Source organism: Salarias fasciatus, chromosome 14, assembly GCF_902148845.1.
Source record: "Salarias fasciatus chromosome 14, fSalaFa1.1, whole genome shotgun sequence".
Lineage (NCBI taxonomy): Eukaryota > Metazoa > Chordata > Actinopteri > Blenniiformes > Blenniidae > Salarias > Salarias fasciatus.
The window spans coordinates 7936464-7954750 of NC_043758.1; the positions used below are offsets into that span (position 1 = coordinate 7936464).

The window sequence follows — 18287 nt, forward strand, 5'->3', positions numbered from 1 at the left end:
TTTTATTGTGTATGTATCTAATAATGCTGATATTTGTTGGCTGTTTTTCCTTCTGTGTTTCAGAAATGTGCCGTCAAGCCCCTACGCAGCGCTACAAGAAGCTGACCAATAGAGTATTTGCAGCTGACGTTACACACCCGGCCTCGCAATGCATGCTGGGATGTCGCCGCCATGTTGGAAGGAAAACTAACCCGGAGCGCCACAGTGTTTCTGGTGTGTTCGGCAGAGAAGTCTGCATCAAAGTAGCGAAAAAATGGTTCTTAGCTGTGTAGCAGCTGGTGTAGCGACTACAGAGAGAAAAAGGCAGGATCGCCGTTTCACAGGTTTCCGGTCGATGTGGAATGGAGAGAGAAGTGGATCGCTGCACTTCAGCGTGCTGGTGAGGAACACACAACGGAACAGTGGCGACCAGAAAGAACCAGTGGAACGTTTTGTTGGAGGTGTGTGTGCTTTAATATATTTCCCCTCTTCCTCTGTTAAACCGATGATTGATACGATCAGGCGTCTCTTCATCAAGTACTGTTCTGTAAACCTCGCACAGACTGCAGAACCAGCCACGGCCGCACTCTGAGACCAAAAATAGATCCGCAAACAATATGCAGACTTGAAAATTACTTTGTCTCTTCAAAAAATATGTTTAACGCATTCCGAATTGTCCGTCCTGTGTTAGTCCATGCTGATCGAAGCCTTAACCTGTCATTTCCCTCTCTTCATCGAGGCTCTTGCTCGCTTCTCTCCCCCTCCCCTCGGGTCTCCTCTGCACCCAGACTAATGTGTACCACACGTTTAATGTCCTCGTTAGTTGCAAAGCTGCGTACAGTGTGTACGCATCCCAGGGGTGGTGCGAGTAGGGTGACCGCCTCCAGAGAGACAAAAAGTGGGACACCTGGCATGTTTTGGAGGGACAAGGTGGGACAAGGGAACCATCTGTAAACCGTGACCATACACTTCACAATTTAGACCACAAGACCAGTAAAACAAAATATTTAATATGTAGCCTATATATTTTCAGGAAACATCACACAGCACACATGCGGCTGAATTTTGTAGTAATTGGAGGTTTGAAATATTCTTTGTGGGAAGACTAGATAGCAAGGCATTACAGTAGTCTAACCGACAAGATGTAAAAGGATGTATTAGCACCTCTGTGCTGGCCTGAGCGAGAAACAGGCGGAATCTATATTTTTAAAATGATAAAAACCAATCTTAGTTATATTTTAATATGTGGAATAAAATTGGGCTCAGAGTCAAAAAACACACCCAGGTTTTTTAACTGATTGTGCTGGTTTAAAATCTAGGAGTTTTAGTAAAAGTTTCTCTCTCTGGCCTTCAGGACCGATAGCCACAACCTCAGTTTTGTCCTGGTTGAGCTGCAGGAAATTCATTGCCATCCATGACTCGATGTTAAAAAGGAGTCTTAAAAAATCTTGAAAAGGGTTTCTATTGGCCCTGAGTCATCAGGAGACATGCTGATGTACAGCTGAGTATCATCAGCGTAGCTATGGAAACAGATTTTGTGTCTCCTGATGACATCTCCAAGAGGAAGCATGTAAAGGTTAAAAAGAATGGGACCCAAAATTGAACCTTGGGGAACCCCACACCTAATTTCATGGGTTCCTGAGGAACAAGTATCCATACTTACATAAAAACATCGATCTGTGAGATAAACCAGTTAAGAACAGTACCATAGAGGCCCACCAGGTGTAAAATGTGATGGTCTACTGTATCAAAAGCAGCACTCAAGTCCAGTGGAACCAGCTGTGAGTTTTTATTACCCAAATTCCACCTGATGTCATGTAAAATCTTTACAAGGTCCTTCTAAAATGTTATTTGTGATTAAAAAGTCATTGACTTGATTAAAAACCAGTCTATCTAAAACTTTATTGAAAAATGGCAAGTTGGATACATGTCTGTGTAGTTATTAAGAACACTGGGATCTAAATTGCTCTTCTTCAGATAGAGGGGTTTAACCACTGCCGTTTTAAAGGCAGTGGGGAAGACACGGGTCTGGAGAGAGCTTTTCATAATATTTGAAAACTGTTCCTCAATGAACCCATTAAATGATTTTAAAAGTGGTGTGGGAATGGGATCTAAAAGGCAGGCTGTTGGTTTTACTTGGGAGAAAACTGGACCAAGAGTCTTCCCATCAACCAGGTCAAAGCACTCCCGTGTTTCCTCAGACATGGACACAACGCTTCAGCTGTGTTCACTGATAAAAAAACTAAAAGATTGAACCTGATGTCCATGATTTTAGTTCTGAAGTGGTCTGCAAAGTTCTCACAGAGAGCATCTGTTTGCACCTTTAAAGCTTTATATTAAATTTACATAGACCTTTTATGCCTACGGTATTTGCATTGAAGAAGGCACTGTCCAGTGCAGCTGGTTAGATGTAGGACATTTCTTATTAAAACTCTAATAACCAGCATTGTAGCAGTCACCACCAATGCCCAGTAGCAAAAATAATCATTTATATATTTATATCATTATCTTTCATCTTCATCTCTTTATTCACTTTCCAATAGCTTGAAAAGTTACACAATCAGTGTTCTTGTTAATGTCTGTTTTCTGTCACCTTTTGAAGTTGATTGCTATTTCTTGCCTAAAGCATGTAGAGACAATGTCCTTGACTGTATGTTGAAAGTAAAGAAGTGGCAATGCCAATCACTCTACTCATGGTTAAGGCTTGCTCAGATACAGTTAGGGCAGTGATGGAAACCCCCAAATTCTATTGTTATGAGAAAAAAATACAGACACACCAGCTACTTACAGTGAACTTTTGCTAAAAGGTTTGTGTTCCTGTGCCTGGCTGTGCCAGAAACGGTCCCCGGGTATTCCCCTACTCTCCAGAAAAGTGAACAGAAGTGTATTTTCACCTAATTGTATTTTCAGCACGTTTAGTTTTGTCTTCTAATAATTACAGTAAACTAATTGGGTTAAATTTATGGCATGAATCATCCACAATGAGCTGTTCATAGCATGTGTTGAATGCCAGGAAACGAGCAGATAGTGAAAACGAATTACCTATTGACGTGTCATGCTAGGTGCAGAAAAAGGGCACTAAAGCAGAAGTGAAAATTTATGCTCCAAAATTAGACAACGAATGAGTGGTGGTGAAACACTGCGGTTACAGCCGAGTCACTGACCAGCTGTCAGAGTGTACACTAGAAAATAGCATATCACCTGTAACAAAAATGTGAAAAAACTACGCCAAAATTCTTCTCTGTGACTGTTTCTCTTTCGATCTTCTTTTACGTTCACCTCTGCATATCTGCGGTCTACAAGATCCTTTGTTTAATTTTACAGAAATACTCATCGCTCTGCAAAAGAGGAATCCTCAGCTTTCTCCAGAATGCCTTGCTGAAGAGGTCATTGAACTCTGTCACTCAGTTCACTCTTCCTTCTACAGTTTGAGAGGAAGACGTTGACTTTTCCATCTCTACATTCCTCTACAAATACAGCCTTATAATACAAAGGGCGCTGCATTGTTACTGACCACTGAAAATGGTGAAAAAAACAAGTTTTAGTAAAATTCAGAAGTATATCAAAAAAAAAAAGTTAACTTTAAGGAAAACTTTATTATTTATTGTCCCCTTTTTCAGAAAGTGAAAACAATAGTCTGTATCATATAGATTCATTACACATACAAATAATATTTCAAGTCTGTATTTCCTGAAATTTGAATGATGACAGAACTAGAGCGTCTCAGAAAAAAAGAATACAGCATAAGATCTTTTTTTTTACAGAAATATTTGTTTCTAAAAAATAAGTTTGTTCATTTCTATGCACTCAATATTATTTTATTGATAACTGTATCAATGCGTTGTGGCGTGGAGGCGATCAGAATGTGGCACTGCTCAGCATTCTTGGGTGTGGTCGTGTCTTTTCAGATCAGACCAGTTTGCTGACTGATCAAGAGCAGTAACACAACAGTCACTGAACCATTTTTTGGTAACTTTGTGTGGGCAGATGCCAAGCCCTGCTGGAAAATGAAATCAGCTTCTCCATTACGCTTTTAGAGGAAGACACCAGGAAGTGCTCTCAAATGTCCCAGGTGTTGCTGCGTTTACTGTGGAATTCAGAAAACAGGGTTGGACTGACGGAAGCAGATGACGTTGTGGCCCAAATCATCACTGACTGTGGAAACTTTACTCTGGTCTTCATGCAACATGGATTCTTTTTTTTTTTTTTTTTTTTTTTTTCCCCTTGTCCTGTTCGGCAGCTGGGGCATGCAATATTGTATGATTGTAGCCTTTTACTATCCGAACAGATTTTAATGTTAGCAGCAGGACGAGACTGAGTCTCCTCCTGCTGCTGCCTTTATTTAAAGCTGGCATCCGGCATGGCTGCCGGACAGGACCGGGACGGAAATGCTCAGAGAGCAGGAACAGAAAGAGAGAAAGATAAAGAGAGGGAGAACGGAAGGGGGGGGGGGGGGGGCACAACCTATGTACAAAGTCACAATACAAAACAGTGTTGTCGACGCACCACACGCAACCTAGAACAATCCCAAACCCCCAATCTAGACAACACCAAAACAGAGCCGACGACCAACACAGAAAATTACAGAACCATACATACATTTTTTTTTTTTTTTTTTTTTTTTTTTTTCCCGAACCATATTAGTGAACAGACCAGGCTACAAAAATAAAAGGAGGTGTAGGGGAGGAAGGAAATGCAAGGGCACCACAAACCTTTTTTTTTTTTTTTTTGAATATAGCTAGTCGTAACTAGTAGTAAACTCGGGGCGTGCATCAAGAGAGGTCTGCTACAGATCACCATTAGTCTAACCACCACAAGAAGACAAGGTAACCCAGTATGTGAAGAGTGATTAAAGATCAACGTGATCATGTGAATATGATGGTGACAGTGATGGTGATAGTGATCATGCATATATGACCTCTGACCTCTGAGAAGGCCAGAAGCAGGCCAGAGAGGCCCTCAGAGCCCAGACAGCCGGCGGACATCACAGAGCCCGGATCCAAGCCGCCCCCCCAGGCAGACGCCCACGATCCGGTCCAGAAACGGGGCAGAGGAAAGCCCCGGCCGGGGACCCCGGCAGTCCCGGGGCCCGGGCCCCGCGGAGCTACGACCGGCAGGGCCGAGAGCCCAAGGCCCAAGAGCCCAGGAGCCAACCCCCCACCCAGGCGGAGGGCCATGACCCACCCGGGAGAACCAGCCCACACGGGCGGCTACCCACCCAGTACAGGCCAGTACACCCCCCAGCACTCCGGCCACGCACCCCGAGATCCAGGGCATCACACCCCCCCCCCCCCCCCACCCCACCCCCCACCCCCCCACCCACCCCCCCGTCCACCGCCCAGCCCACCCCTCCCACCCCCTGTCCTCTCCCGCCTCACTAACCCCCCGCCCCAACCCAACACTCATACCCACTCACTCATACTGACACACACACATGCACACACGCACACACACAACCACTCATCCCTAAACCAAACGCACACACACACACTCACATTCCAACACACTCACACACTCTCACGCACACGCTAACAAGCACGCACGCGCACACACACACACACACACACACACACACACACACAGTCAATCCTACCCCAAACACACTCACATTCCCACGTCATCCAACTGTCACATCCTGTGGGAGACACCCCCGGAAGGCAAGGGAACACCGAACCCCACATCCAGGACCCCCCGCCACCCACAGCTGCCGCCCCCACCACCCCACCCCACCGCCGCAGACAGGTATGCACCCCCCAGAGCCAGCAGCCCCCCAAACCACAGCCGCTCCAAACCCCCGGCCTGTGGGGAAAACAACAGCCCCCCCCCCACCAGAAAGAATCCGGAAACGGGGGCGCAGAAGACCCCATTGCCCCTCCCCCCCCCCCCCCCTCCGTCTCGTGAGTGTTGATGGAGTATATGTTGTTTGCGATTAAAATTTGAGGGTCAGTAACCACACCGTGCTGCGAGTGAGGCCAAACGAGCAGTCTCATCTACCTGAACAGCCCCACCCCCGACACAGCGCGCCAAGACCCCCCGACGTGTATGTTTGTATGTATTTGGTCGTGTTAGATGACTAAGTGCAATTAAGACTGAGAGGCGAGCCACTGAAGCGTGCAGTGATTGGGGCCACTTAGATGGCCCCCTCCACCACACCCAACTTGATAAGCCCGCCTCCCAAAGCCCTACGTGTGTGTGCATGAGAGCGGGGGGAGAGGGGGGTCCGGGGCAACATGGATTCTGTGCCTCGCCACACTGGGACCTTGATTTCCAAATGATATTCAACATTAACGTTCATTTGAAAAGACAATTTTGCACCACTGAGCAATGACTGACAAAAAATCTTGAACTTTTTCAAGATTTTCTCATTTTTCTGAGACATACAATCTAAGTAATGACCTTCTTCCTGCTCGTTTTGGGATATAAAATCAATTCAGGGAGGCGAGGGATTGGTAGAGAGCAGATTGATATAAAAGTTGAGCACCTTTATTTAATGCGGCATCACCACATTTTAACTAGATGCAGTTGGCTATTGTTAATTTAATGTATGAAACATTAATGTGAACAAGTGGGCTCTTAGCAGTTCAGCCAGTAAAGACAACAAAGTCACCATGGATATATGATGGTAATGAATATGCATAGGTTACTGTCAGCCTCAGAAGATCAGCAGGAATTAATCTTACGTTTGTGGAACTTGACTGTATAACTCCCAGAGTGATTTTCCTAGAGTGAAGTCTTTGTTTATCCTAACTTTATTCTTTGTCTAAAGCCTTTATGACTTTATTGTCAGCTCAGCATGGATGTTCTTTTCAGTGTTTCAGTTCTGGAGCTAATGATTTATTGTTGTGGGTTCAGGTGGAGTGAGTCTGACAATGATTTGAAAACATGGCCAGTAGCTGCTTCAAGAACTGACAAATGGCCTTCATGGCATCTTAATGTCATTTGGTGCCTTCGTCCTAAAACGTTTGTAAAGTTGCACGTGTTTGTCACTGCAAAAAAAAAAAGGGGGAGGGTAGGTATTTCAGATCGATACGCCCCCCCTAAAGGAAAAGGGAAACTCCCCTTGACTCATCCTGTGAAAAGAACTACAACGAGGAAGTTGAGGCAGTGCTGCACAGTGCGTGCGACAGGGCAGGACAGAGCAATGGTACGTGCGTCTTTCACTCTTTATTCACTTTTCTAATCCCAGACAGCTCTTTTTTAAATGTAACATTGTTAAAACCTTGCTGTCGTTAAGATTGGTATCACAGTTAGTCAGTGTGTAACTTTTGTTCTGTGTAAACTTGACGTGCACGGCTCTCGTGATTATCTGCCATAACTTTAACAGAAGGATAGCCGGCTTTTCTTTCTGTCCTGTAAATGATGTCTGCATGTTTTCAAACATTACAGCATGACGTAATTTAAGCTGCATCTGATTTATTGTAAGAGATAAGATCCGTTCTGAGCAGTGCTGGCCACTGTCGCGTTTCACTGATTACAAGCAAAGTGCGAGCAAGGTCTGAATTAAACTTTAGCGTGAAATAGAAAGTAATGTCAGCCCCTATTTGTTTTTTTTTTAAATGATGTTGTGTTTGGAACACTGTGTGTCAGTTACCACCGCTCCACTGACTCATCTCAGGGAGGGTGTGACCCGTAGATGAGCCTGTTGGTGTTGCTGAATGAAAGAAAGGCTTGATTAGTCATCCTGCAATAAACTTTGTGTCGTACGTCCGATACTTTTAATCTCTAAATAAGTCGGCATGTCAAACACATCTGCATGAGTTGGACAATGTTGGAACAGCAGGTTGTCTCCGAGCCTGCAGCTTCAGGCCACACAGAGCTTGACAGACTGCTTCCTGAGGGAATTCCCATGCAAGTAATGCTGGCATTTTTTCCAACTGTGATCATCACTGCTGGTGGAGAAATGCACAGAATTCAAGACACATTCAAACTCACAGACTGTGTTCTGGAGCATATACTTGCTTAAAGATGTTGGCTGAAAATTTTCCACAGTGAATTTCAGTTACTTTGCAGTGTTCTCCTCAGGCCGTTGTCACTCTTTAAACAACCACAAGTGAACGTTTGACTTTTCTATGAGTCATTCAAAATCTCAACCAGCTGTGACCACACAGCCCATGTAGTGTGAGCAAAACAATAACACATCATATTTAAAGGCAGGAATGCTGCCACGCCTCTTGTAATTCAAGAGTAATTCTAGTAATTCAAAATCTGTGAATGCAATAGTGTTTCAGTGTCCATTATCTTTTAGATAAATACATTTTGTTCATCCCGCTTGGAGGAATGTCTTCGGGAATTCCCTCTGATGTCATTTCTGCTTTTGCAAACTCTGCTGGTTTTCAGTCATTCTCCCTCTCTCTGGATGGGTGTTTCCACTTAACGTCCCCTGTCTTTTTTTTTTCTTTTTTTTTTTACATTGTTCATATGTTTGATTTCTGCACTGTTGTGACTAAAGTTTTCCTGTGCAAATGATTTTTCTCAAGAAGCATTTGTAGCTTTGTGGAGGGTTGTTTTACTGAAAGGTATTTAAAGATATATACACATACAGAATAGTGCAGTATAGCACATCTGTCAGCCATATTACGACTGCCTGGCCAACGTGTGGCTTTGTATCCCGTCACATATCGTGTATTCAGAAATCTTTCTGTCAGAAACATGAACTTCTGCAGCAGTTTGAACAGTAGTGGCTCATCTGTTGCCAGCCCCCACTCTCCTCATAACACCAGCGACCTCTGTTCTCGATTCTCATGTTTATCTTCCTTATGATGGATGAACTGCAGACAGGGAATGCCCCTAACATGAGTTTCTGCGATCGAGTCCTCAGTTTATCACGCCTTGATATTTATCTAGCTTGTTCCAACTATTACAGTTTCCCATTCTTCTGCTTTCAGCGTTGAAGACACAGTGTTCTTTTCCTGCGTTGTGTGTCGCACCTGCGAAAACCTGTTGCGATAAAGATGTAAAGTTAGTCGCTTCATCTGTCACTGGCCAGAATGTCACGGCTGATTGGAGTATACTAACATACCCGATTGTTCACATGCGCTATGCTTTCACAATTTGGAGTAAAAGAAAATTAGAAGAAATAGATGAAGTTTGGCTCCAGTTTCAGCAGAAACACGGTTCCCATTACATTGTTCACTGGGAATTTCCTGGAACTTTCTCCGTGGCCGGGTGTGTCCCCCTTCAAGAAGAGTTGCCTACTTATGTACAGCTCAAGATGGACTGTGGAAAAAAAACAAAAAAACTGACATGTGATTCAGTTGGGACTGTTTCTGGTTTGTCTGCGTTTTCAGGAATTCCTTAATTAAGAAAAGGCACATTTAGGAGAGAAGCTGGTGGGAGAGGAGTGTGGTTGTGGGAGTGGGCGGTTGTGCTTTTTGTGCAAAATCACCTACATCTTTCCAGACTGAAACATGAATGAGATCTTTTCTTTAAATTCCAGAGCTGTTTGCGGAAGTCAGCATGGCAGTTCACTCAGGGCATTTGTCCTGCTGACCTAATTATTCAAACAAAGCGATGGGAAATCTCTGCAACATTGTTGAGCAGACATCTGACACACTTGTACATTTTTTTTGTGCTTAATGCAGGAAGTTAATGGCAAATGACCTTAACCAGAATTTGTTAAAGAAAAAAGAACTGTTTCCATAATTAATTTTCTCTTTTTTTCATCAGGCTTCAAAGATCGACCTGTACTTGTTTCTGTAAGTAGACATGCTACTATTGTTTCTGTTGTGTCTGCCTGACTGAAACATTACTATATAGTCATTACTACGTCCTCAGTAAAAACCTAATATCCACAGACCGTATGCATTCACTCTATGTTGGTGTCGTGGTTATTCTGTTAAATATGAATGATGGCTTAAATAAACCATTAAAGCTTATCTACAAGCAACTCTATTGTCGAGAGTAGAGAAGTGAATCAGAGTTTCAGGCTTGACTCTCTTTAACGCCAACAAGCTTGATAATGATCAAACGAGATAAAGATATTGAAAAAGGTTTTGCGGTTCCTTTCTCATAACCTTTCTGAACTCATTGTTTTATTTACAGTTTGAAACTATGACTCTGAGTGATTCGTTTGTTGTTTTGTGGTGACGTTGTGAAATGTTTTTAGGACTTTATGAATTGGTTAAAGAGTAACCATGGACAACTGCTGACAAAACAATCTCAGCCGTGTCTGGGAACAGTGCCATTTTTTTCCTTCTTAGACTGGATGACACATTGCTATGGAGATATCTGTGTTTGGCTGACACTGAAAATACACGGGTAATAATGGGAGTTTTCCCACTTTTACTCCTTTAGAAAGCCCTCATGTTTCCTTCCACTGCTGGCTTTGGCCTTGGCATTCTTTCTTTTCACAGGTGAGTCATCCTCTGGTATCACTTCATTTCCAATCATCACTGTGCCTTCACAGGAAAATATGTTCTCGATCTTCTAACCAGCCACTTCTTAAGATGCAGTTTAACATTTCCACTTTGAACCTGGACAATGACTGTGCCTTTATAGAAGTAATGTTAAGATTTATTTCAGTTTGTCAGTCCTGTTTCGAATAACTACTTTGTGGTTTTGTAGTTTGCATTGTTGAGCTGTTCATGAACGGTATTTCTAAGATATAATTGTTGACATAATTGTTCAGATTTAACATACCGTAAGCATGATTGATCTCACACTTTTCTCCTTCCTTTTTCAGGTAAAAAAAATATACCCAAAGACTGGCTGCTTATTTTTGATCATCTAAATTTAGCATTTCAGGCCTGTCCCTATCTGCCCCTGTTTTTTTTTACATTCTCAGAAAAATAACTGCAACACAGCATGCCAGCGTAAAAAAAACAAAAAGTCCACACAGACACAGTGACACATTTAAAAAAAAAGTCACTTCCTGATAAAATAATAGTTTTTCCAGTGAACTCTGACACTTTGTCTCTGCTTACTTGTTTCTTCCAGGATGTGCTGCAGATCCACTTCAGCTCGACAGAAAAGTTGGAGAAAATGCGACATTTTACTGTACTGAGGACACGCAGCGGCAAATCAAACTGCTGTATTTTCAGATTGGTGATGAATTTGTCAATGGCTTCCACGATTCACATGAAATAACAGTGAGCACATGGCCAAACACAAAGGTGGATGTCAAAGCGGCTGCTGTACACATGTACAACCTGAATGTCTCACATGAAGGAGATTACCAGTGTCATATTGAGTTCATGGGCAGTGAACACACTTTGACTGTCCAAATAAGGCTGCGGGTCACAGGTATGGATACATTTATCACCAACTTTGTACAGAAGCACCATGTAGTATTATCAACTCTGAAAGGCATCTCAAAAACATGTCGTCTCGAGAAGTTGAGAAATGTAATTTAATATGTGGATTGCAGTCAAACTGTTTAACAAGGCAAAACCTCTGGTTGTTTCAGTCATTAAAGAAAACATCAATAATAACTTGTTTTTTGATATGAAATAGAGACCCCATATGAAGAAAAAGACATGATGAACATATAACACATAACAGAGGTAATGGTTTTCTCTGTTTCTCCCAGCTCCCTACAGCAGACCTTCGATCTCGAGCCGCTGTGACGCTGAAAACCTCAGCTGCATGGTGGAGTGTACGTCACACGGCGGGTACCCCAGTGCTGAGCTAATGTGGAACGCAACTGAGAGTAACGGCAGTCAGTGGAGGGGAAGTGTGAACAGCACTGAAGTGCGCGATCCGAACACTGGGCTGTTCAGCATCTCAAGCAGTGCAGCCTTCGATTGCCTGGGTGGAAAACAAAAAGTCAGCTGCTCAGTCAATGACTCCACCTCCGACATCCTTTCGTCCAACACTCTTTCCGTCTGTGAGTACCTCTTTCACTAAAGCAACTTTAAATTCCTGGCCAGTTTTAGGAAGTGTGAATGCCATCGGAAAGCCCTTGTTCAAATGTTGTTTTTCCCTAAACGTGCGAGGGGATTACTTCCACACATGCTGAAGTGCACAACCACAGATCAGATTATATCTCTACAGGGCTGCAAAATTTGGACTGTGTTATAAAACAGCAATTTATTTGACGCGTGATCAACTCGCGCATGTTTTGTAACCCTCGTCTCGCATCGCAGTTTGGGAAACCGAGAGGCAGTGACATCTTATCCATAGACGCCTCATTCACGCTGCTGTGGGCTGAAGCCCACGTGCCTGCGTGGCGGCCATCTTGCTGTGGGTGGACCCTCCACAGCACACTGAGGAAAGACATTTCACCGTGAAAGTGATCATCAGCCGATCAGTTTTCAACTTCTGTTTCAGTTTATCAGAAACATCAGGCTTGGAGGACACACAGACATAAATAAAACAAAATGAACTCAGAAAATGTTCAGGCTGATTGAGGTTTTTATTGAGAGACTTGGTTTAGGGTTTATATTGTACTTGTTATTGATATGATTGTGTGATTCTAATCATTGTTATAATAATATTAGTATATTTTAATTTTGTAATCACTATTATGATTATTATTGCAGTTATTATCTTTTAATCATCACATCCTCACTCTCATCCAGATTTATTCTGCTCTTCCTCCAATCTTCTTTCCAGCATGTGCAGCATCATCTTCTCTTGTTCAAGTTCAGCATCCACTGTGTCAGCCACCTTTGGGAGAAATAAAAGCTGCAATTTTTTACAATTTTAACCCGAAAAAAAAAAAAAAAAACAGAAAATAAAGTATCTGAAAGCTCGAAATGTATCAGAATGAATGATGTGATGATTTCATGTCAGCTTTGAGAGTGATAATTTCCATGGTTTGTTACAAAACATGACAGGCAGGACTAAGCAATTTGTGTTTTTAATGTATTTCACGCAAAACAGGGTCTCCATTTAGTTATTTCACCAGTAAGCAGCTGTAAGCACCAGTAACTTGTTGAATTTTTAAAATGTAGTGAATAATTCTACTTTAAGATGGAGAAACCCTGACCTCCATCCACCCTCATGCAGTGCTGCATCTCTGACCCACCCTCCAAGATGGCCGCCATGCAGGCACGTCTCTCGACACGCAACGAGGCGTCTATGTATATGATGCCTATGATGTATTATCCCTGATTTTTCTTTTCCACAGAATTCCAAACGATTTGAGTTGTTGAAAACATCACGTGTAGTTGACACAGGATACTTGGGATGTTTTAAACACAAAATCCATCACAATATAACTGTAAAAGATGCCTGATTTTTTTTCATCCCTCTTATGTTCTTATTAAACCAGATATTGTACAATCGCTTTTTAAAGGCTAAGACAATGTAAAGAATGCAAAGAATTCCACTATCTAGCTGGTTGCTAGATAGTGGAATAAACCGAGACGGGACAGATTGAATCCCTTCACTCTATACAGCTCGCTTTACATTATTCAGCATGGTACTGGTGCTTACAGCTGCTGACTGGTGAAATAACTAAATGGAGAGCCTGTTTTGGGTGAAATACATTAAAAACACAAATTGCTTAGTCCTGCCTGTCATGTTTTGTAACAAACCATGAACATTATCACTCTCAAAGCCGACATGAAATCATCACATCATTCATTATGATACATTTTCAGCTTTCAGATATTTGATTTTCTCTGCTTTAGTGTTTTTTTTTTTTGTTTGTTTGTTTGTTTGTTTTTTTTGGAGGGGTTAAAATTTTAAAAACAAAATTGCAGCTTTTATTTTTTCCAAAGGTGGCTGACTTCAGTGGATTCTAAACATGACCAAAAGAAGATGATGCTGGGCGTGCTGGGAAGAAGACTGGAGGAAGAGCAGAATAGATCTGGATGGGAGACACTGATGCTGGACACCATGGCCAGAACAGAATGTCGTCAATAAACCAGTATTTTATAGTTCTAGTAGTTTATAGTAGCTTGTAGATATGCAGAATGTTTTAATGAGACAGATGTTGCTTCTGAGGCTTGAATGAATCAAAATAGCAAGAGCAATATTGTGATTATTAAAAAAATAATTATCTGAATCATACAATCATAATACCAATAACAATCAAGTACAATATAAATCCTTAAACCAATTCTCTCAATTAAAACTTCAATCAGCCTGAACAGTTTGAGTTCATTTTATTCTTTTTATGTCTGTGTATCCTTTATATCTTGTGTTTCTAATAAACTTGACTTGAAAAGCAGTTGAAAACTGATTAATGATCACTTTTATGGTGAAACATATCCTTCCTCACTGTGCTGTGGAAGCGAAGTCCACCCACGCAGGCACGCCGACTCCAGCCCACAGCAGCGTGAATGAAAGGTCTACGTACAGTATATGACGTCTGTGGTGACAACAGGTTGGATGAGGAGCAAATGAAGGCTTCAGGTATTTCTCCTCTATTACTGACCAACAGGACTTGCTGGTTCAGGAGTCTGTTATTGTGACGCATGAGCTCAATCAGTTTGAGTTGAACAGTGTTTGGAAAACTGGAAATTTAGTTGGTTGAAGACTACATGGGCAGATTATCACAAAATTATGTCCTATTCAGGTAAAAATGGCCTTCCAGACTATTTTTTGAGCATGTAGAATGTGTGAGGTCATGTGGAGATTATTTCTGGACAGTATTTGATCTTGTTCTGGATTATAGCAATAACAACAAACCTGAAAACTTTCCCTTTGATGTACATTTAGAGTAGATGAAAAAAATCTGCAATTAATTTTTGATTACTCCAAAATTAACTAGGCACAATCATGTGTATAATCGGGACTAAGTATTTGAATCTATTGACAGCCCTAATAGTCACACAATAAGTTCTGCTTCTGCTCCTGAGAATGAGCAAACAATGTTGCCACTTTTTAATTGAATTTTGCAGTGAAACCATCTTCTGGGGTTGTTTTAAAGCAGGACATTCAGGAAACATTTCAGAGCAAAATAAGAAAGAAAACTTTCCATTTGAAGAAGAAGACTCGAATTTTATGAAATTGAATCCTGTTGAAATCTGACATTCTTTTCTTCAGAATTTGTGAAAGACTCATTGAGTTAGAATTTCTGTGTCTGAATTTCTTTGCATGAAGACAGGGGAAAAACTTTGGTGGTTTTTAGATTCTTGAGATTTATTTTCACTCCACCCATGCGATCATATTGTTAGAAACAGTAGTACTCTCACTTGGAGGTGATGACGCATCCATATACAGCTTGTACAGTACATGATTCATAACATTATGACTAATAACAGATGAAAACCACTGATTGTCTCTGTGATGGTGCTTGTTACTGGGTGGTGGCCGTCCAATTGGCAAATTCCTTTCTGGAAATGCAAACAATATCATGTACACAGTTCGTCATAGTTTGTCACAATGTAATGCAAGTTTTGAAAATATGCCAGTCATTTCTAATCTGAGCTTCTTCACATCTCGAACAATCTGAATAACTGATGTTCAGTTTAGATTCAGCAGATGAAAATATAATCTTTGTGTCCTTCGATTTAACATCTTTTTGACTCTGTTTTTTCCTGAAGGTGCTGATGAACCGTACTCTTGGATTCCTATCGCCATCGCTGCAGTCGTGTGTGTTGTGATTTTCATCCTAGCAATGGTGATACTGTGCTACTGCTGCCCGAGTAAGCTGCTGTACACATACTTTTTTTTTTTTTTTTTTTTTTTTTTTTAGTAGTAATTGTGAGAGTGGTTTGTCCTCCCACACTTTGAAAACCCCCGTACTCTGGGAAAAAAATAAAACTTACCATAAAATCTGTGTTCTTTTCCAGGAACACCACCAGGAAACAGGATATCAACAGATGAGTAAGTGAGTGTTTATCATTCAGGTTTGCATAGAGATTTCACTACACTATCATGCCTCAGTTGCAGTAGTCCTGTACCATTAGAACCAGAATAGATTTCCTGAATCTTGTTGTTGAAAATGCAGCGGTACTGTAATGCTGTCATTAGTTTCACTTCAGTATGTTCTCTTATGTTTAGGGAAGTGTCCCTCAAAGTGACGTCTCCAGCGTCTTGATTTGCAAGCGAGTGGAAACCGACCTGTGACATTATCTGGAAAGGTCAGCTGTCTGTGACCAAAACCGCACGTCGGTGAGGCATGCCTCACATTTGTGTCCAGTACTCGCTGAGAAGGAGCAGCGTCCCTCATGAAGTGTTAATTCAGTCAGCATATCAGTGACACTTGACATTTAAGTGTTTGAGGAAGTGTTCAGCTCTTATCCGTCCCGGGATGAAGTACGACGTGTTCACTGATGCAACAACGAGACGCTGGATTCACTTTTCTATGAAAAGGCTTTTCCAGCCGTGTTTGTTGACAATGTAGCTGGAAAATGGGGGGGGGGAAACTCCTCACAACAGCATGAGCAGCTCGCTTTCAACCAAAAAGGAGTTGGTACTTTGGTGAAATAGTGTTTTATATTTACCTCATTGCAATGCGTTACACTAGCCACAAAAGTCCCCTTTGACTTTATATGTATCCAGTATATTACTGCTACTGCTGCTACTTTCACTTTCTGAGGTGCCTTTGCCTTTATTTAGTCTATTTGAAAGTTTTTGTTGTTTTTTTAACTGACTGTATGCTGAAAAACTTGTATTTTTTTTTTTTTTTTATAACCTTAATGTATTTGTGAAAACCAGTAAAAAATTATAAAGTGAATGCTCAGAAATAAGACCAGTTGGTGCTTCCTGGTCTTCGAAATAGTATTTAATTAGTTTCCTTACACAACCGTACATCCCAAAGAAATCAAAACAAAAAAGAAAGAAAAGGAAAAAAGCCATAAATGTAGATATGAGCTTTGTGGAATCCCTCAGTGTCCTTGCAGTTGTCACTGTTCTCCTTTTGGCTGAAGGTAGTTCTCCATGGCACTGACTGTATGTGTGAATGTGCTGTACTGTGATGGAGGCAGCCAGCGTTTAATAAAGTCTGCTGTTATCCTCATCTCAACCTTGACCCGTTTGATACATCATGGTACTGTAATTGTCTTGTGTCAGAAATGTGAAGTGCTGAATAGAAATAAGATTTGCACATTAATTTATTGCATTCACTTTGTTATTTGTCTACAATAGATGAAGGGCTGCTAAGCTATGTGATTTTCAGTCTTTGTGTTGTTGTTAGCTAAACATTTATGTTTTTTTTTTGTTTGTTTTTTTTTTCTGACTCAATGTCGAACGTTATATTTTTTTTTTTCTCGATGGTTACGTAACTGGATAGCCTTCTGCTTTGGTCCTGCTGGGATTTACCTAGTTTCTGCTTTCATTTCCTGAAGTTGCACACTATGCACTTTTTCAATAAAGGAACTTGTCTTTGCAATTGGCATTTCAGATGTTATTTCATGTTTTTATTTTTTTTCTAACTTCATTATTGAATTTTAAATTTACATGTTTTTGTGTTTTCAGTTGAACGTTAAGTCTCTCTTTTACAAATAAACACATTAAACATGATCCGAGTCGTCTCTTACCAATTGCAATGTCGCCTAACTGCCACTAGATGGAGTCCCAACATCACTCAGCAGTAGCCCATTGAGCCAGTAGTCTTTTACAATTTGTTTGGAATAAGGCATTGCAAAAGAACCAGCACCAGGAATTTCAACAATAATTCAATAATGGCTGATTACTGTTATAACATTTCTAATGCAGTTACAGTTTCTGAAGTTTCCATGAGTCCATTATTGTTGGATATTGGAAAGCTGCTGTCTGCGTTTGTCTCGCTCTTTAATGATGACTGGACTATGATTGATGCAAACAGACAAACAGAAGAGCTCTGTTGCACAACCATTTGAGTTCACACTAACGCAACACTAGCTGAGCATGAATGAATCAGACCACACAGTGCTGACAGCTCAACTAGTGGGTCACAGCAACAGTGAAATATTACGCTTTTCTGAACCTTGTTAAGACACAGTGTTTGAGAGAGAGGGAGACGTTTACAACTAATACACATCTTTTCCAATTTATAAGCTACATTTTAATGTCAGTAATTAGTAAAGTTATTCTTTTCACTAACTACAACTGCAGTGTGTATGTATGGCTTCATTTTTACCAAAAAAAAGAGGCATTTTAAACCAATTAAATTAAGTGAACCGGGCAGTTTACCTCATTAGATTGCTGTGAGATATTACTGCAATCAAGAAATATTTCCTGTAAGCAGTAAAAAAAGCTCCATAACCATTTTATGTGGCAGCAAGTAAGCATGCACAGACTTCCAGTAACGGTAAAACAAACTTAATGAGTGATTCAGTCGTTTGACTGACCCACGCAGCGTCAGAGCAGCACTGCAGTGTGAGTGCACCATGAGGACGTCTTCCACTGGATGTTTCAGTGAATAACTAGTGACTGTAACCAAACACAAATGTTCATTTACTTACACACGACTGCAACATCTGAATGCTGCATTT

The 18287-nt window shown here is 41.3% G+C and overlaps 1 protein-coding gene across 1 annotated transcript; it reads left to right on the top strand.

Annotated features, from left to right (window-relative positions):
- The first annotated feature begins 7070 nt into the window (after positions 1-7070).
- On the top strand, positions 7071-17216 carry LOC115401234 (CD276 antigen-like). Its single transcript, XM_030109468.1, has 8 exons — positions 7071-7123; positions 9646-9674; positions 10273-10331; positions 10915-11220; positions 11507-11803; positions 15414-15515; positions 15663-15696; positions 15874-17216. Exons 1-8 carry the CDS (start codon positions 7121-7123, stop codon positions 15908-15910), a joined length of 867 nt encoding a protein of 288 aa, XP_029965328.1. The 5' UTR covers positions 7071-7120; the 3' UTR covers positions 15911-17216.
- Positions 17217-18287: the final 1071 nt, after the last annotated feature.